Source organism: Ornithodoros turicata, chromosome 1, assembly GCF_037126465.1.
Source record: "Ornithodoros turicata isolate Travis chromosome 1, ASM3712646v1, whole genome shotgun sequence".
In the NCBI taxonomy this organism is placed as follows: domain Eukaryota; kingdom Metazoa; phylum Arthropoda; class Arachnida; order Ixodida; family Argasidae; genus Ornithodoros; species Ornithodoros turicata.
Genome location: NC_088201.1, coordinates 86734566 through 86755243, shown reverse-complemented (window position 1 = coordinate 86755243; position 20678 = coordinate 86734566). Strand labels below are relative to the sequence as shown.

The 20678-nt window shown below is 44.5% G+C and overlaps 3 protein-coding genes across 3 annotated transcripts in view; 2 read left to right on the top strand and 1 right to left on the bottom strand.

Moving 5' to 3' along the window:
- Window positions 1-6006: 6006 nt before the first annotated feature.
- LOC135378049 (uncharacterized) lies at window positions 6007-11796 on the bottom strand. The gene is made up of 8 exons (XM_064610893.1): window positions 11631-11796; window positions 10116-10273; window positions 9660-9823; window positions 9109-9193; window positions 8123-8287; window positions 7786-8007; window positions 6236-6410; window positions 6007-6080 (listed from the first exon to the last, which is right to left on the bottom strand). The coding sequence occupies exons 1-8, from the start codon at window positions 11794-11796 to the stop codon at window positions 6007-6009; spliced, it is 1209 nt and encodes a 402-aa protein (XP_064466963.1).
- A 508-nt stretch (window positions 11797-12304) lies between these two features.
- LOC135378040 (uncharacterized) lies at window positions 12305-13753 on the top strand. Its single transcript, XM_064610881.1, has one exon. It carries the CDS (start codon window positions 12305-12307, stop codon window positions 13751-13753), a length of 1449 nt encoding a protein of 482 aa, XP_064466951.1.
- A 1888-nt stretch (window positions 13754-15641) lies between these two features.
- The window catches only part of LOC135365782 (venom metalloproteinase antarease TserMP_A-like), a 70244-nt gene continuing 65207 nt past the window's right edge, over window positions 15642-20678 (top strand). The window contains exons 1-2 of the mRNA XM_064598518.1: window positions 15642-15731; window positions 17472-17644. Of these exons, the coding sequence (XP_064454588.1) occupies window positions 15683-15731; window positions 17472-17644 (222 nt within the window). The 5' untranslated portion in view covers window positions 15642-15682. The remainder of the gene's footprint in view (window positions 15732-17471; window positions 17645-20678) is intronic.

Here is a 20678-nt window from a genome sequence, read left to right as displayed (position 1 = left end):
AGTTACTTTAAAAAAGAAGTATCGATATCGGCATTTCGATACTTTTTACTGAAGTAACGAGTATCGGTAACGCGATACTATATTTCGGTAACGGGTAAAACACTGTGTGTACATCATGAGATATGCGAGCATTGTTACTGTTCTCTACAAAACATAAGTAAAGAAAGAGGTTGCTTCAAGCAATGATATTCGCCTTCCTTAGTAGTTGAAAAAAGCACTAGTATTGCTTTACCAGTCACATTTAGCTGCAAAAACACCAAGGTTGCCGCGTATCTGTCATGCTGTATCCGGGCTGACAAACCATGCGAGTTGCTTTTTCCACAGGTGTGGACATTAATAGTCAAGTCGTACCGTACTGCAAACCAAGGGCAAACCAAGAGTGGGCCCGACGCAAGATTTGGATGTACTTGGTGCACTTGACGACTTTGTTGCACGATCCGAACAGCTGCTCCTACTGTTCGCATTGCGACCTACAGATCCCCCAAAACTCTTCTTCCGGTCTCATTTCCCACGAACTTGGGAGCGGCAACATCTCGTCACGTCTGCTATACCTTCGCCAGTGAAACTGACCCCAGGAGGCCGAGGTAACCATCTTAGGCAACTGACGGCAAGCGCGGATTCAAACAGGAGCACAGGGAGGAACACGGAGTACATACACGACAACAAAGAAGTACATACAATACAATGAAAGAAAACTCCAATCCGTCAAAGGTCTAGAGGCCTGCGAATGCCTCAGGAAATTTACCTGCTTTGCGGTAGGTGTATTAGATGGGTGCTGACACACCGCCCTCCTAGCGTATCGATTTCGTCGGCCTCAACTATCTCACATTTCAGTCTGGTCTTGCTCGTAGAAATCATCTCAAGGTCGTCTCACCAGTTATGCATTGCTCTGAAAGCTTCTCACCTTCCCTTATGAAAATAGGTTACATCCCAGGTATATAGTAGCTATAGACTTCTATATACTTGTATATCAACTCTATGTGTATAGCAAAAAAAAAAGTGAACACAAGCTGTATACAAACACTTTTGTACTTGTGATATACAAAATTTGTACAGAAGTGATAGAGACAAAGTGAAGATAGTATGTACACAAATGTTATACAGAGTCTTTACACATGTGAGATCTCTTGGCCGGCGGACGTTCTTTGCCATCTGTTGCTCAACCGTCGAACGAGTAATTACGTAAAAAAAAATCGTAAGATTTGGCGCACTATGACCTTAGTTGTCCGTGCGCCATAAAAACCCGAATCATCATCAACGTAAAAATCGTTAATTAACTTTTTAATTAGAGGATTTTCAGGCAAACCGAGCCGACAGGTCCCTCGCCGTTTCTTAGTGAAAGCCTTTCCACTTGGTAAAAATTCCTAAAAAAAGAGCGTGCTTCGAATTACCGCTTACTTCCTGCTTCCTATGGTATCCAGAAACCGAATATGAGCGCTCAAGCTGCGCTGAGAGGAACGTTCCTATTTTTCCTCGAGGAACCACAGGCTGTGACAGCACTGACGCACATGAACGCGACATCGAGACCTTCGGTCAGGGTTGCAGCACTGAAGAGATAAACAGGTCGACGTTCAGATATGATGCAAGGCTGTGCACGCTATCATTAAGGCGGTGCATCATAGCCGGCACTTCGTCGTCTACAGTCGAGGGATGGCGCAGCGAGCGAAATGGTTTGCGCCGTCACCGCTTCACAACATTTTGGCGCTTGCTTGGAAATGCAGTACCGCTTATGTAACCTCTTCTTTTTGTGTTATTTTTGTTTTCTCTTGGCGCACGACGGGTCAAGCGAAATCTTGTGCAAACATATGACCGCTCGTGCTCACCCATGCCAAGTCCAATACTGTAAACACGCATATCGCGCTCAGCCAGACGGAACAATTAGTGGCGCGGCTTTTGAATGCGCACAGGCTGTCCAGCTGTCTCCTGAACTTCTTCGTTGATCTGTTGCTGTTCCGTGCTGTGCTGTTGTCGGGCGAAGCTGTGCTGTTGTCGTTTCGTGTGATTTCTGCAATGCTTGGGCATATAATAAACGAAATCTCTCGGAACACAAAAAACCTAAGTTGGAGAGGACGCGGTTGAAACAAGTTTTTGTCGACATGTTATAGCCTACCGACATTACTCGGAAATTGCGAAACGAAACCTGTTTTCTTTATTTCCTGTCACCCTGGGTTTACAAATTTCAGACCACGCCGTGGTGGTGCAAAACGCTTCATTTACTTGCACAGTCAACGGAAATGAAATAAAACTGCAAAGAGGCTTCATAGCATTTCCCATTTCATAGCATCATTGGACATCAGTGGAGGAGGAGGAGGAAGGCAAAAGAGAAGAAGAAAAGGGAAGAAAAGCAGGGTAGAGGAGAAAAATGTGTGTGCGTGGACCATACAGCTGCTTGGAATGTAAAGTGCGAATGGAGGTTTCCAGTTTGGTCGAGTATATAATTCGGGTCTGTTGTGCTCATCCTGGTTGTCACTAACCACGGCCCCAGACTTCGCCCATGTACAGATCAGCAAGCCGTGAACTGGGTCTTTGATGTCCCATTCGGCTGCAGATGAGTTTCAGCTCGTGTATCTCGGAGTGATAGCATTTCATAACAAATTGTCATTGTGATTGTCACCTTGCCTATCCGCGCAGGAACTTCCAGAAATCCACTCTAGCTTCATTTCTCGTCCTCGTCGAGGCTGCCGACATCACATGAGCTTGTCTCGATTAGCAAAAGATACACGGTACACTGATTACAATTCTTCTGGCTTATCATACTTCCTTCTGTAATCGGGAGCCCTAATTCGCATGCTTCGAGGATAGCGAGGGTCAACAGGCTCTGGCAGGAGGTAGTCGTTATAAATTCGCGCAAGGTACACCACCCTTTTCTCGTTCCGAAAGGCGTCGTCCAGTACCTACAACGAAGAGGCAGTACTGCCGGTTGGTTATACGTGGAGTTGGCCGTGGATCTGGTACCAGTAGACATGTGCGCACTTCCACAGACCGCACTTCCTCAGTTCCGGTACGTGACTCTGTCCTGCACGCTTGCTACCGTCCACCAGTTGGTCCTGATATTTTGCGAATATTTCGGTCACCATACACGGCACCCTTTAGTGTGCACAGTTTGCACTGCAGTGTTAATTCACTGCGCAGTCCTTTTCTGCGTTCAGAAACGACTTCCATGTCCGCAAGTGCACAACTGAATGGGTGATAGATTCCGAGCGCCTTGAAGCTACTGATCCGCATGTGAGCATCAAGGTGTTGTAATCTTTGCTTCATCGTGCGAGCAACTACACATGTATAACTTTCTGAGGTACCACTAAAGTATTACTGGCATCATATGCTCACGTTCATCAGTGTCCGCCCTGACGCCCTCATTGTGTAACGGTGTGAGGAAGACGGCACTGTGGGTTTCCCGTGGCGCCGGTTTTTGACGCTTCTGCCATCCCAGTGCTCGCTCATGACGTCGTAACGCTGATATTCATTTCCCAATCTGAGGGAGCCAACATTTCTATCCATTTATTTACCCTACTTCGACCTGGGTCCCAAGTGCTCCGATTCCATTTCAGCTTCCATTCTGATTCAACTTCGATCCTGAATAACTTTTCTCAGCCGAAGCATATTTGCACACTTGCCCATCAAATTGTCTGCTGTACCTTATTGTACACTAAACGATATGGGCGTGTCTGAAATCTGCACCAACCAGCTCCATCCGCCGCCAGAAATTCCAAATGCTTAGAGTCTAGGGTACTTGATCCGCGCTCCTAACCACGTCATGGGACGAGGGGATACCCAGTGCGGTTCAAATAACTATTGTAAAGTTGTCCCATGAAACAGTAGACCCCCCTTCCCGTTGACACCCTACTGGATGAGTGCTAAAAGCGCTGCCAGGTTTCCGGCATCCAGTGTAAAAGAAAAGATTTCACTGTATAACCTATCCAGCGCCACTATTTTTTTTACAAGCATGATCCTTCCACATTTCTGTGGCTGCGACTGGAAATTCCAAGACAAATAAGTTTCTTCTACTGTTTCCCGAGAAAATGAGCATCGTTGAACAAACAATAAACAAAATTTGGGGCTGGGCTTCGCTGCCCGTGCTCGTGCTCCCGCTTCATGGTCAAAGTCGGCCTCGTCGTCTTCCGGCCACGTCCAGCGGTATATCATTTCCAGCGGTCAAATTGTTGTTGCTTGTGACGACACACTCGATGATAGATGGCAGCACTGCGCTTCCCATTCTGAAGGGACGTACTCGACGGATGACCATACCTGACAAAAACTCGTCTGCCGAGTCAACGGCTTAACATAGATGAAATCTTTTTGTTGGTATTGGTTCTTGATATGTTTTTCTAGTGCCAGATTTTCGATTTTGGGCGGCTCTATTTTGTAAGCGAGCGGAACCTCGAAATATAGCTTTTCCCAAACCTTTCGACCACGATATAAGAATTTCTTAGTCTAAAACGCAAAATCTGCTTCGATCATGCACTAGATCTAAGCATGCTTTTCCATTTAAAAGCAGTTGCAGGGAGATCAACCAAATTTTCACGGCGCTACGAGAGTTGAAAAATGTATGGGGATTCCCATAGAGCGTCGGTGGTGATGCACCGGCTAGTGTCTAATTCTTCCTTTTTTTTTTTTGTTCCTCTAAACAGGGAGAGGGGAGGCTTCGTAACGCCGGCGTGCGGTTACAAGAACCGTCCTTAAAATTTAACATGCCAAAAGATTACTTTGGTTCTCCACGCGTGATGTTTCGTATGTACACTCTAACGCATGCTCGTGATATGGCGTCTACCATTTGGCGATTTTCTCCAGAACGACGAGAAACACGAATGCTGAAATGGTATGATACACTCTAAGAAAAAAGGGTTTGTCCTTACACCTTTTTGGGGAGTAAACGCTTGTCACATATACAACTCCCTTTTGGGGTGTACAGGTACACCCCTAACAATGGCATGCTATTACTCCCCTGACGTAGGGTACAGTAACTCCCTAAAGGGGGTACCTTAGTCAGCAGGTTGGGTGTGCGGAATACACTCTGCGAGTATAACAGTACTCCTTCAGGGGTATGTGGTAACCCCTTGGAAGGGGAACCTTCACCCCTCAAGGTTGTGCATGCATGCTGAGAGTGAAAGAATGCAAATGAGGTGATAACTGAATTTATTAAATGAGGAATGTCCGCGAGGAGTGTCCGCGAAAGCATACATCACCTCCGTGGTAGGTTTGAACAAGAAATCATTTTGGCGATGCAGATGCTTATGATGCACACAACGCAGTTGCTGCTCTCAGAGAAAGGGTGTTCAAGCGGGTATGATTAATCCCCATCATATGTTCAAGAAAAGCAAGTGTTTGCTGCAAAGGTGTGGCATATTTCATGTTAAAGACCCAATACATGCTCATTTGCAATGACACTGCTGATGTTGCATCTACGACATCGAGAGATAGTCCTTCCACACTAACAGAGAAGCTGCTGCTAGAAACAGGATCCTCCCCTGTGTAAGTCACCGTAGGATAGCTGTAGTCCTTTTCATTTGGGTCCTGTGATGTAGAGACAAACACATATTTCCATTAGCAACTATATCAAGGTACATATATTTAAATGCTTTATTTTTCTGTAAGCATACTTCTTCAAACATTATACGTAACTAAAATATGACATTTGCATATTCATCACTGTGAATATAGCTCAGCACTTGAAATACATTTTGGTGAAAGAAAAAATCCCAGCAAGGTGACTCCAATTCAAACTAGGATAAGTGGAAATACCTGCCTATCTCAAACCAACGTGCTGATGCAGTGCAGATATTATTTCCTGTTCATGTGCTCACTAATTCGAAAGCTACAAGGCCCCATAAGTCAAACAAACCCAACTGAGTTTCTGGGGGATTTATTTATTACTGTAATGAGAAAGTTGAGCAGGGATTTACGGGTCTGAATGCTCCTGAAATCTCAGCCCAACAATCTAAAAAAAAAAGCGTGCATACACACAGACACGAGTAAGATGTAATCATCTGCTTTAAGTCTACACACCAGCTACATAAGCCACCGGTTCCAAAGTTCCTTCACTAGACCTGGCAAGCACTGCAGCACAGCAACGGCAAAGCAGTCTATGTGGGAAAAACAGAGTCATCTAAGTAATTTTAATCTGCTTCCATGAGATGCAGATAGCCCCAAAAAGCAAAATCGCTACACAGCTCATGGACTGCTACATTTTGTTTATGCCAATTAGAATTGTTGTAAAGGGCCATTATATCATACATACATTTTTGCTCGTCCCCTTTCAGTTTCTTAATGTGCTCCTGCATACGCTTGACTTCATCCTTCAAAGTCCTTTTCTTGGAAGCAATATCCAACACTTTATGACCGCAAGTCTGTATGACCTGCAGTACTGCAGCGTCTGCATCAACACCAGTCAGTTTCTTGAACTCGTTCCGGATCTGAGAAACAGTGAAAAGAGATTACAGTGTGTATAATACATATGCTATGTTTGGAGGTAACTAAAGACGATATTTTTAGTGAAAAATTGGAACCCGAGAAAGGGACAGAGGAGGGACAACACGACACGATCTCGAAAACTTACCAAACTCGAAAACTGCCATTACTGTTGCCATTACGATATTTTACTTTCAATTTTTTTTCAATTTTTTAAATTTTAATTTTTAAAATACAGGACATTTACTGTATTTTTAGATATTTTGGAGAAGACAGTAAGCAAGTCAAATTTCAGGCGGCTACGTTCTGACATTTCACAATTACAATATGCATGGTTCTTATACAAATTTTATGAAGGCTACCTAGACACAGTGTTCATACCCGTGTTTTACGGCGCAGAGGGCAACTTGTATGAAATACCCTGCAACCGCAATTACACTCATTACATAAAAGGCTTCATTTATGAAGAGCCAACGTTTCTCAAAAACTGTTCACAAATTTCCAAATCGAGGCGGGTCATTCTACGCCTAACATACTGTGGGCGGGGCTCGACCCCCTAAGAAAAAAACAAATGTGTGGACTCCATTACGTATATAATATCGGCCAGAAATTCTGAGGCTGAATTGCTAACTGGCATCAAAGTCGACTGCCCACAATTCTGCCATTTCTCTTTTCCCAAAAATGTCATCCTAGTCCATTACATAGACAGTTCATTTCTTATTCTTCGTTAGCTTATTTATGGTCAGAAAATGCTTGCACAAGTGAAACTCAGATGTGAGAACTGCAGTCAGGTAACCGTCAAGTTTTTCTATGAGAATTTGGTAAGCTTGGGGGGAAAGAACATGTTATATATGAATACACAGGGTGGTCCACCAATCATGCTAAAAATTCATAGTAAATAACATAGGCAATGGAGACAACCGGTTTTCTGATTCTGCCAGGAACAATTTGACACACTTGGAATTAGAAATTTGAATTCTTGAATTCAACTCTGATATACCCCAAGCCTACCAAACGTTTCCTTTGCAGGAATGGGATCCTTGTGATCATTTTGGTTATTATAGCATCTGCAACACACTAACGCAACGACAATTGCGGAAATAAATTCACCCAAAATCTGCAGAAATGAGTCCTTGGCGCAGTCTCCTTGTTGTCGGCCCTAGGTTGAGTGCGAAAGTGGGACGAAAAAATTTATTTCCTTCTCAACCTGTCCAAACGTGGGGTGACCTCGTTTTTAATAAGACAGCTCCAGTTCCCGCACCCACCATGCATTTGTTGTGTTCGTTGAGACTCTAACCCATCTCCTCCTTATATGACGTGTCAATGTAACCTCCTTTTGTGGCACTTTGTAGCGATATATATAACAGAGTCGTTGCATACCTCTGCATCCGTCTTAAGAGCAGGATATTTCTCAATCACATCTGCTACTAAAACGTTCCCGGAGTCGATCCAGTTGCGTCTAGCTGTAAAGGTGCAGTTCATGGCAAACTTTATCTTTTCTTCTGAGTAATCATGCTTTTTCATTTCTTTGACCATCAGCGATAAATGTCCATTTATTGTGGTCTCGTCCTCACCAGACCCATATATGCCAGGAGCTGGAGGCTGCACACATATAAGAAACAGTGAATTGCGTGTGAAGTGGATTTGCAGCAGTAAAATGCAGCAATATACGATTAAATCAGATAACTTAAGCAGCTGAACCCTCGGCTTCTCTTACATTTCTTGGCACACAGACAGATGTGGCAGAGGTGCTCGTGGGAAGTGAAGTACAGTCATTCGATTTCTTACTAGATTTCGACCTTGTCGCATCGACTTCTGGAACGCCACTCATTGCCTTTCTCACATTTTTTCCTTTGTTCCTTAGTGACATATGCCATGAACCCTAAGGGGCAGAAACTCATTGACATTAGAAGCAATGTTACACTTGATCACCACAGAGCTTTGCACTTTGTTACACATAGAATATATGCATGGTTCTTCGCTCTCGGGTTAACCCCGATTCTTCACAATACTTCCCCCAGAACAAATTTTCCAGAATTCGCGTAAAACCCGATATCTACGCGAAATCCTTGCGGTCCTTCAACTTGTCGTTCTCCATACGCTGTCGAAAAAGTGAATCATAATATCAGCAAAGACAGCTATTTGTGACAACCTATTTGTGCTCTGCTTATAATGCCCCCCCAGAAGTCAAAGACTAGCTTTTGTGGAGCTCGGGCAAGTATTTGAATACAGCGGTCATTCATTATCCCAGCTCCGAGCAGCAATATAACAAGTGTTGTTTTTCGTCCCGGTGTCACAGCAGTGGTTTGTTTCATATGCCGTTTGTTCGACTCAAAAATTCGCCGATGACATATCACACAGATATCGTAATGCACCATTTCTCCCCAACTTCTCTTGTGTAAACAGTACTCGATTTTCCCTTCCCGAATTTGAAAAATCATAAAACACGAAAACGAAGAACCCTTAATATATGGCAAGGTGGGCTGACAGTGCCAATTGTATTTACGAAGCCAACAAAAATTGTCACACAATCCACTCGTCACGAAAATAAGCATCAACAGTACAAAATACAGCCGGTGATATGCCTAGTGGTATATGTGTCTCTACCCTTGTGCCTTCATGACGTACTTTTGTTAGGCATGAAGAAGACAAGTAGTTTGATTGGTAGACTTTACACTTCACAACACAATGAAGTATACCTACACAACCATCAAGGGACAAATCTCTCAGCTGAGGGTGGCGCCTTACGAGTTGCTGAGCAGCAGGTCTGCACATTTTGCCGCTGTACCTGAAAACATATATTCAACTTAACAATCTGCAGGAATGAATTGTTCTAAGTAAAATTTTCCAACCTTAACTATTTACAGCAAAATTAACTTTGGTGAACGGTGCTTTCCTGCTTATTTAAATACATAATGCTTATTCTGGTTCAGCCATTTCGGCCGGTAAACATTTGTTACATTGTTAGCTCGTGTTCTTACAAGGTATATGAGGCCAGGTCATAATAAACCCAGTCCACTATCCTGCGTCTTAATGGTTCTGGAACGTCCCCTCGTTTTACGCCTTTCAGCGCCTCAGTGATGTCAAAAGGGGTGGCCGGAAGCTGGTATTCTGTCGTGGCCATGGGATATGTAGTAATGGTTGCGGTCCCACCGTGTGATGTGCTGAAAAATGTTGAAACCTCTGAAACTGAATAAGTGTACGAGGGAAAAGTCGTGGACGTGACAACATAAAAACTGGAGGACACAAATTACTTTGCGGGTGTTGGCATAACATCGCTAGCAGCTGTTTCTTTCGCTTTTTCTGTGTCTGTCGTTCCCACACCCTGTGGTAGAACAACAAGTTTAAGTTCTGAGCGATGTTGCAGCACTGTATCTTCATCCATGTCAACATATTTGTTCAAGTCTTGGTCGAGTACCTGTAGGATGTACATGCAAAGTTGTTATATGCGTAAGCAAAATAAACATCAGTATCTAGCATAAATCCCGAGCATGGCTATGTCACGTTTTACGTGCCCCCTGATATGACAGCAATATGCCATGCAACACCTAATGCCATAATACAGTGAAGCATAGGTTAACACCCCTGCGTTTGTGTTGCGTATAATACCCCGAAAAGGAAATTTGCCGTTATGTGCGGATGCAGCGGCAGCAACAACAGCAACAAAACTACGCCATTTACTTACTGGCACCAGAAATGTTCCTTGTTACCTGCACCAGCAAGAATTCCGTTACCAGCCCAGCAAACGATGACTCTCTCAGGGACTCCAACACGTCCGTCAATTTTCGGTCACCATGAACCAGTATTTTCTTTGTGGAGACGCCGTAGCTTGCTAAACATACAATGGTGTCGCCTTCCATGACCGAACCTGCAACGACAGAAACGTTTTGCTGAAAGCCCTTCGGTTCAGCTACGAGGCAAAAGCCACAGCCCTCACGCTTCGACATTTGCGATAGCTAAAGCAGTTGCGGTAAGCATAAACCCACCTCCGATGGTTCCTAACGATGTACGTACTACGCTACGCTGTCTTCTCCATTTTACATTCGTGTCACAACTTTTTCGAACACCACAAGGGAAAAAGATAAGGGTATTTGGGGGACGCGCGTTTCACGGTATTCGTTGAGCTCTTCAATATAACAACTATTTGTCGCGACACAAGACATGTGAAAATATACAACTTACCTCCTAATACCGTTCTGTAAGCTTCCAGGTGTTGCAGACACCGCATACGAGGCAGACAAGTCACTGTGAACACTTGCACAGTAGCAAAACGCAAAAACACGAAGGACGGTGAACAGAGTCTATGTGCTCGGCATGGCGGCATGGCTTGCAAGTATGCAAGCGGGCGAGGTGCACTCACGTGCGAGGCGAGGAAATGAGCATGCGCAGAGTTTGGACGGTTTGAATTTCCCGCAATTGGGTTCCCGTGAACAACGCCGCTATGAAAAGGAAAAAGAAACGGCGGTATATTAGTATTTCTCTGTTTCTCTTTTTTGTAAGTTTATCGACCAGGAAAACTATAAGTCACCCTATTTAAAGCTTCTGTCTAGAACGTAACTACCAGCAAATACACTACAGTCTGCTCCATTTTTGTATGTATGTTTTTCGCTTTGACGGCCCGTAGCGCCAAGTGCGTAAGTTGCAGCGCGAAATACGTTTGGAAAAGTGTGGCTTGCTCGCGACGAAGATCCACTCCGTGCAATATGGTATGGCATACTGGCATACTATTTCATTTTGGAACGTCGAATAGCTGAACTCGTGGCTAATCGCCAAAGGCAGTGGTAGCGGCTATAGGCGGTGTATTGTGATGATTTGTGGCGGAAAACGATGGCGCAGCCGATTCTTTACCGTTGCAAGAGGTGTCCATTTTTCTCAGCAAGTCTTTCTCGCTTGGCTATTCATACTGGTATTCACAGTGGCGAGCCGTGCTTCAGCGTGGTGTGCGATGTTCTTACGGAAAACGGCGCCGTTTGTGGGAGTGCGTACTCAAACTGCCGCTCCTACAGAAGGCACATATACCGCTTCCATGCAGACAAGCTCAAAGAATCCGAATTGATCGAAAGCATGGAGTGTCGTACGTCTTCACCTGATCTATAATCCCCAGATCAGCAAATGCAAAGCGCGACAGGAGCTCATCACGAAAGCGCTACTGATGCGCACCTCACGGTTGATCACGACGACAGTGCGAGGCAGAGGCCAGGTGTTGAAGAACAAGAGCATCTAACATTTGAAGACTTCCTTCAGGAAACAAGAAAAACTGTCTGCCATCTCTTTTTTCAACTTAGCGATGTGCACAAGGTTCCACGGGTAACAAGTGAGAGTATATTTGACAGCTTCCAATCTGTGCTCCAACTGGTTCTCCAGAACTTTAGCAGACATGTAAAGCATCATCTTGACACCGGAAGTGAACTGCATGAAGAAGCACTGAGCGAGCTTCTAAGTTGCAAATTTGTTGACAACATATTTTTGGAGGTGAAGACAAGCTACAGGCGAGAGCAATTTGCAAAGAAAAATTTTCCTTTTGTGGAGCCTCAGCAACACAGCATAGGTAATGATTCATCATTTCAATATGTCCCCATTGAGGATACATTGAGGTGCCTTCTGCAAAAGTCAGATGTTAGTGAGCACGTTTGTCATGACACCAATGAGAGCACACGTAGACATGACAGATACCACTGACGTTGCCACAACACTGCGAGACTTTCGGGATGGTGCGGTGTACAGGAAACATCAAAGTCTTTTGACTTGTGGTTCATCGCAAACACTTTAAATCCTGCTTTATACTGATGAGCTTGAAATTGCAAACCCCATTGGACCAAGACGTGGAGTACACAAACTTCTTGTTGTATACTTTACACTGTTGAACCTACACCCCAGGTTTAGGTCACAATTACAGAACATGTATCTGGTGATCATTGCAAAATATAAAGATGTTCTGGCACATGGTTTACACACAGTTCTCCAGCCTATGATTAATGACCTCATCACTCTTGGTCAAAGTGGAATGCAATACAAAAAGAATGGTGAGGCATGCATTGCTTATGTCTTCGTGCAAGCATTTTGTGGAGACAACCTCTCAATGAACAAGCTGGGCGGCTTCTCGTCATCCTTTCGTAGTGGACATGTGTGTCGCTTTTGTTTAGCGCTAGCAACGGATCTTCATGCCACCACCAGAGAAGAGCTCTGTGTGCTTCGGACAAAGGCTACCCGCGCTCAACATCTCTTGGCAATATCAGTGAATCCTGCTAACAGTAGGCTGTACGGAGTTAATGACAGGTCACCACTTCTAAATCTGGATTATTTTGACGTTACACTGCAACTTCCACCAGATGTAATGCATGACCTATTCGAAGGTTGCTTTGCCTTCATAATGCACCATGTTTTGAAGGGTTTGGTTGATGCAGGTGTGATTGACGTTGGTGACCTTGCTAAGACTGCCTCGTTTGCCTGTGGATTCCACGACAACCGCAATAAACCACAAGAGCTCACTGCTGCCTTCCTCTCGGATCACCATACTCTTACAGGCACAGCAGCGCAAAAGTGGTGCCTGTTCCGCCTTCTATCTTTAATATTTACTTCAAGCATAACGGAAGGCAATGAACACTGGAAGCTGTACCTAATGTTCCGTGCTATAGTTGACATCACGCTTGCTGAGGAAATGCCCGTGGACTGTGTCGCATATCTTGAAGTAGCAATTCAGGATTTTGTTAAATCCTTTGTTGTACAGTACCCTTCAGCCCGGGTTATTCCTAAAATGCACTATCTCGTGCACTATCCACGAATGATGGTAGCCTTGGGCCCTCTGAGATATTATTGGTGCATGCGTTTTGAGGCTAAACATCAATATTTCAAGAGTGTGGCGTTAAAAGTGAAGAACTTCAGAAATATTTGTAAGACTCTAGCCTACCGACATCAGCTCGTGCAATGTTATTACCTTCATGAGTCTCCTCTTGACCAAGACCTCAAAACACAGGGAGCTAAAGAATCGGCTAGTTCTTCTGTACAGCCTTGTGTGCAAGAATTGGCAGGAGAAGCGCAAATTTGGGAAGTGAAAACTGCTACTTTCCATGGAACCACATACAGAAAAAGATACGTCTTGGTGGCTGAGAAGGGTGATGTACCCCGTTTTTCTCAAATTTGTGCCCTCTACGTTATTCGAGGGAAGCTTTACCTTCTTTTAGATGACCTCATTGTACATGGCTTCTGGAGGCACAGGTGCCTCTGCAAAGTGTCCTCAAGTGGTACATTGAGAATTGGCTTTCCTGGACAAGAAGCATCTCATCACATGCTGGACCTATATTTCGGGGGAAAAGTAATGCCAATGTGGGACCTCATGGGCGATGAATGAAGAAGCTCACCCACTTATCAAGGAGGCGGCCCTATACAACTGTGCGTCCTGTGCAAAGTGGTCGCCTGACACAAGAGAGTTCAAGACAGTGCCTGATACCACGTGTGCTCAGTGCCTTACTTGCATGAGGCGCAGTCTTTTTTGCCAAATTCTGGCACGCATGGTTTTCACTGCTGTTTCTTGTGCCATTTTTTAGTGTAGTGGACGGTATGCTAACTTGTTATAAGATGCTACCTATCTTCTACCAAAAACTAGTAAACAATGACCTGTATTTTTCTATTTCTTCGTTGCATTTCTGTATGTTCGAAATACCAGCATCCCCTTTCGATTCTCCCACTAAAGCTTCTAAATACACCAAGGTTGACTTTTAGCAGTTACTGTGTTGTGCAAGATCTTAGTTGAGTTAACTTGAGTTAGTTTAGAAATCAATTTCATTTGTAATGTATCTAAGTTACATAGAAGTATATTCATTTGCATCCACTAAATGAAAAGTAAACAATCCTGTCACAATATTGGGAGTGAAATCCCATGATCTCATATTGAGGGCATAAGCGAAGACTGGTCTGTGCTCGTACGTACACTACAACAGGGGAGTAAAGGGGAGTACCGGAACTCCCAAGTGATGACTCGGGGTGTACTGTACGAGAGAAGGGAGTAAAGGTAACCTAAGGGAGTAAAAGCTGCTTTTACTCCCACACATACACCCCTTTTTTCTTAGAGTGTAGAGGAAAGCTAAATCCGTCGCTCTCAACTTCGTAAACTTCCGAAATCTTTTATTTTCAATTAAATGGTTTATTCTTTGTAACTCATGCATTGTTCAGCACTTATAAACAGTAAACTTGCAGTAAAGTTCACAGAAAATGTTCGAAACGTTTTCCCTCCACTGAAGTCATGAAGCGTTTTTCCATTGAATCAATCGTTCTATGAATCGATTCTCGAGAAATACTTGCACACGTAGAAATTATCCTGTCTCTAAATTCGGCAACAGACCAAGGTTCTGTCATGCCTCAAATTTATGCAATTCATTAACTGTAACTGTAATGTAACTCATTCAAATTTAATGCAATATAAATTTAATGTAATTTAGAGACTAATAAGTCAACTATAAGTAGCGTTATGCTTGTTCCTCAGATATTTCTTTTTTGCATATTGCCTAGGATTTTCCAGCAAATTTTCCTGTTTCCTAGGATATTTACAGCAAAGCATAAGCGCACGCAAAAGCGAGCGACCAGCGACACATCAGACTGGTGGTGCCGTGTTTGCAAAGAACGGCGGAGCAAAATAGTACCGGGTTCTGTGTGGTTTTATTGGACATCATGTGGGCGGAGGGCTCAAGGGTGTTGCGTTGGAGCCTGCGGGCTTTACTTTGTCTACTTCGATTGCAAAAACTAACTTGTATAGTTCATTATCACGGCATGTCTCATCTTGCCCCACGCGATGTCTCGTCTTGCCCCGAGGGTTGGGGCAAGATGAGACAATCGGGAGTTTTGAATTTCTTATTAATTTCTTAAGTTTATTTTGTACCTGTTACTGTACGTTCCGACACGGTGCACTGCCTCTAGGCTGTCCCACAGCTGTTGGCAGGCACGTTTAAGAAAAATAAAATATAATGAAAATCAAAATTCTTTCGTTGATAATTTTCACTCTCTGGATCTTCGTTCTCCATTGCCCTCACATTCTCGAAAAGTCATGAGCAACTTGTTGTCATGAGCAACTCACAATTGTTGTTCAAACGATTAATTGGTTTTCTTACAAAAGATTCACATCATAATGATAGGTGTCCGCACAGAGGGCCTAGTAACAGCAAAAACACCTGGAGAAGACAAAAGGTTTACTTGCTTTCCAGAAGGCGCTTCCGTTGGACCACGTGGTACCACAATTAAATGGTAAAACCGTAGCCTTCTTTTCATGTTCTGACTCTACAGAAGAATGTCGGTTACCTTGGTTCTGACGCTTTTGTTTTGGCGACACGCTGCAGGTAAGGAATATCATCCTTTTTCAAGCGATTGATTAGAGCAGAATAAGTCATTGGTAACACGTAAGAACAGGTAGATTAAACACTGCAGGTAGGAGTATTGGCAAGAGAGACAATTATGCCAGCGTATTTCCGGTAATTTGAAAAGGAAACGAGTAAACAGTAGCCGGAGCCATCTTTCATTAAAATATTTGTGTTTTAATTACATCTACGCGTGAGATAGCTGGGCTTCTTGCTATGTAAAACATATATACCTTGAAGTGTATTCCGCAGCGCGTAATAAATAAATACACAAAAGAAACAGCAATCGCAGAGCACAAAAAAAAAAAAAACCTTTGGCAGAATCATGGAATTGTCTTGCATTTTCACTCGCCTTAAGCAAACCTGCGTGAAACATATGTTGTACCAGAGTTGCAGATAACATGTTCGCCTGTTTTCTGGTAAGTACTTTATAACCCGTGACCTGAGTGATAACGTACAAACAAATTACTTTCACGTCCATACTGCGTCCATACTGCGTCACCAATCACATTTCTTGTGGGGCTCGACGACTTGCGAACTATGTTGTTGTACATAAACCTGACCCGCACCTGGCGCACGGGTGTCAGTCACGAAGATGTAATAGTAAGTGATATGAACGCCGAATGATACGTATCTGTTTTCATTAAAGGAAGGAGAGGGGCATACTGAAAACGAATTTCATTTAGCACACCATTTTCCGTGTCCGAAAAATATTTTTTCGACCGAAGTCAGGTGTTGTGCCTCATGTGGACATGGTCCAACTAGGAAATATAACGATTTAGAAGTGCTCAAACGGCGCCATATTAGCACTGGACATCTGTATCGGCCTTATTGCGCAGGTAGGTAACGTCTGAGCGAGTGGGGTCAGAAGGTTACGTAGCACGTGCTGTCCGACGGGAGGACATCGCGCGCTACGTGGCCTTCAGACGTCACTCGCCCAGAAGTTGCCAACCTGCGCAATGCTAATGATGGCCCAGGGCGATACATTTGTCCAGTGCTGGTATGGCAGCGTTTGAGCACTTGTACGCACGTATTCTACGTGCAGCCAAAGAGCTTCGGCTACTTTTCTTCCTTATGAAATATAACGGCAGTTGAATACAGTTTGTTCTAAGCGAGCTAAACGGTGCAATCTATTTTTCGTTGTAACACCACGACGTGGCATCGACCGCTTACTATTGTGTCGATGTTCGCTCCCATTTGTCGGACCGTGATCGCACCCCGCTAGTCAACTGCCTCAGCCTAGTACCGGACTTCAAGGCACAGACCTGTCTTACGCCCGTGCTTTAATACCCTTTTTGTCCTCAACACTCCTCGCGGGCTGCGCAATCAGATTATGTAGCCATGCTGTGACGTGCCCCCCCCCCCCACACACACACACACTCATGGACACATATATACATAGGTTGATAGGCCATTCACCGCTGATCTGGTGGTTCGCTGCCGTTTCCCAAGTTGGTATGAAAGTTCAAGTCAAAAAAGTTCTGGTATTTCTAGGAACAGCGCTTGCATCAATCTATTGCAACAACTTCAAGGACACCGTTTTTTTACAGCCTTAGCAACAGTCAATTCAGTAGTAAAATAAAAATATTTCCTTCATTTATTTTTCTTTACATACTTTTAAAAATGGTGGTTCTTAGGCTATTACAACGTACGTAACTGCTTAAAATCACATATAAGTGGAAGTCTTTCGCTCGATTTCCTACGCCACTCCATTTCTTTCAGGAATCACCGATGGTTCTATTGTTTATCCGACAATGCTGGAAGCCAGACAAGAAGGTGGTCGAAAGTTTATTCGCTTGACAGACGAGCAGACGTTGAGGCTCGAGAAAGCTTCAGTGTTTGCCAAAATGATTGCACTCAACAGCTATGAAAATGGAAAATACGTAGAAAAATATGTAAGTACAGAATAACCTTCTCGACCCCGAATAAACCCGAATTACCATTTGGGGTCAGTTGCAGCCAAAGCGGGACAAAGCACCGTCCCACAAGCAGGTTGGTGGCCCAGCGGGACTACGACCTTAAAAGCGAAACTTGTCCCACCTATATCGGGACGTCTGGACGCGTTATACTTTACTTACACTCGTTGTGGGGCAAAGTTTCCTGTCTTCACGACAGGCGCCATAAGAAAAATGAGCCTCGTGTTCACATCCGGGTCCCGGTGTTACGGTGACGCATGAGCTACCGCATCTCTGCATAGGTCACAAGGGTGTGTGGCCGAGATAAAGGAGATTGAGGACACCTTGTGAGATATACAGGGTGTTACGTTTAAACTGGACACCACCTTAAAAATAATAAAAAAACGGCGCATCGCACTGGAACGAGACCGTCTGCACGCTGTTACCAGCATAGCTGGGCGTCCTTACTCATGAGGACCCTCATGAAGACGCCTCACCCTCAACTCACGACGATGAGGTGAGGGTGAGTGAGGCCATACCACGCTGAACGTTCCTCACGAGGATAGTCGTGAGGCATTGTCCCTGATGATGCGCACCGTGAGGGCCCTCATGAGGCCAGTCGTCGTGGAGCCATCAATACGTGAGGCCAAAGGCCTGACTGCTGAGGCGGTGAGGGTACAATGTATTCCGTGAGGAGCTTCACGTATGAGGCCCTGAGGCCCTTTGTGAGGAACCTCACGGATGAGGCTGTGAAGCCTTTCGTGAGGAACCTCACGGATGAGGCTGTGAGGCCTTTCGTGAGGGATCTCACGGTTGAGGCCATGAGGGGGACCTCACAAATGAGGCCTTTCGTGAGGGCCTCACGGATGAGGTGATTGGTTCGTGCTCCTCTTTGCTGATGCCAATACTAACGTTAAACCTCACTGTGACAGTAACAACTTTTACCAAATTTATCCAAGCACAGCATGAAACCCTATAAACAGATTAATGCCGCGTAGCATCATTAGTACCAACTACCGACAGAGTAGTTCAACGTCGACGTGTCATGTGAACATGACAAAGTACTTTTGAGGTTCATTTGCCTCCTAGTGGCTTGTAGACATGTCAGGCCATGAGGGTATTCACGAGGCGACGGCTCGTGAGGATGGGGGGGTCGTGACGCCATATGGGACCTCATGAGAAGAAGGTATGTGAGGCCATGAAGGTCCTCATGAGGTGAGGGCGCGTGAGGATGAGGAGTCGTGAGGCCATGTGGGTCCTCCCTAGGCGAAAGTACGTGAGGCGTCGTGAGTACATGAGAGCCCTCATGAGGTGAAGATAGGTGAGGCCATAAGGGTTGTGAATAGCCTCATGAGGTGAAGGCATGTGAAGATGAGGATGGTGAGGCCTCTCGGGATCCCGATGCCCTGAGGTGAGGTTTGTGAGGTCAAAATTTAAAATGGAATGTGAGGGTGAGGGCGACTGAGGTTTAGTTACTGGTGAGGAACATTTGGTGAGGGTGAGTGAGGCCAATGAAGTATTGCTTCGTGAGGTGAGGATGAGTGAGGCCGCAGGAAAATGCCCACCTATGGTTACCAGTCGTGCAAATATAATAAGCGTTTTTTTTTTCCTACTTAAGAAATTCATTGATTGAAATTAAACATGTAACATTTTTATTATTAGGATTAAAGTGAAAGAGTTGTTGACGGTGACATGAGGTTACGAAATCCGATGAGTGCAATTGGCTACCTGTTAAGCTTCATATTTTTCCCGTGTCCCATGAAATGCCCGCGGATTTTCAAAAATACCACGTGACCTTTCTCCGTCGCGCAAAAAACGCGTCTGATCAGAGCGGTCTCTTGCGTCCACTTTATGAACGAAGGTCGCACGCTAGCAAGAACAAGGCGGAATATGGTTTATTCACCGACGTTACCTCGCTGCCATACCGTAGGTCCCTCGAGGTTATGTTCACGCATTCGTTCGCTGCCATATGCTTTTTGAATGAATATTAACGTCGAAAACGTAAAAATTACTTGGATATGCCACATATCACACCGCACAATTACTTTGAAACACCAAATATATGGTGTAGATGGGTAGAAATCCAGCGAACCGGTAGAATGTAGGAAGGGAGTTGCCTCAGGACAGAAGCCGCCGATATTTCGAACAGAGACTGTTCTTCTTCTGGGCACCGTCCTCATCATTGGCATGGTATTTAAAGGGTTAGGTGTGACGTGTTTAAAGGTTCATGCGAATTGTGGGTCAACAGCCCGGAGGGAAGAAAGGTTCCGTACGGGTTTTTACGGCCGGAGTGAATGGCTGCTTTGTTAGAGTGTGGAGGGGATTATGTGAACGTAGTGATCTAGGCTACAGACCGGTTACAGAAAAATGGAAGGTTCACGAACACGTGGACGAAACGGGACAACAGGCACGAATTGGCAAGCATAGCGAAAGATAAGGAGGTTAGTGGTTACGTGGGGAAAATTCCAGAACCAGCAAAGGTTTTTTTCTTTTTTTTCTTCTTTTTTTAATATTTGTAATGCAAAGTTGTGGCATGCAATAAAGAAAGTAGAAAGCAGTGGCCATGCATAACATAACAGATGATAATGGAGGTAGAAGGGAAAAGCATATTTTATTTGTGAAGTGTTTCTAGGGTGCCTTGTGATTTGTTGATACCGGACGGGTGAAGAGCGTTGAACTTGTATATGAGATAAGACTCTCTATCACGTCTGTCACGTGTGGATCTAAACCCGGTTTCTAGAATATATAGTTTAATGTTGTCAAAATTGTGACCAGGAACGTTAAAGTGTTCGGCGACTGCTTTGGGGAGTTTGTTGGACGTGTCGGTTCTGTGTCCGGTAAGGCGGTTGTTCATTTGTTGGCCGGTTTCACCAATGTATTGCATAGAGCAGTCGCCGCATTCAATGCAGTATATGACATTGGAGCTTGTGCATGTGAATGCGTGGTTAACGGGGTGGGTGTAATTGCTCGCAGTGCTTTTAATGGAGTTAGCGTGTTGAACGTGCTTGCATGTTTTGCAGCGCGGGAGGTTGCA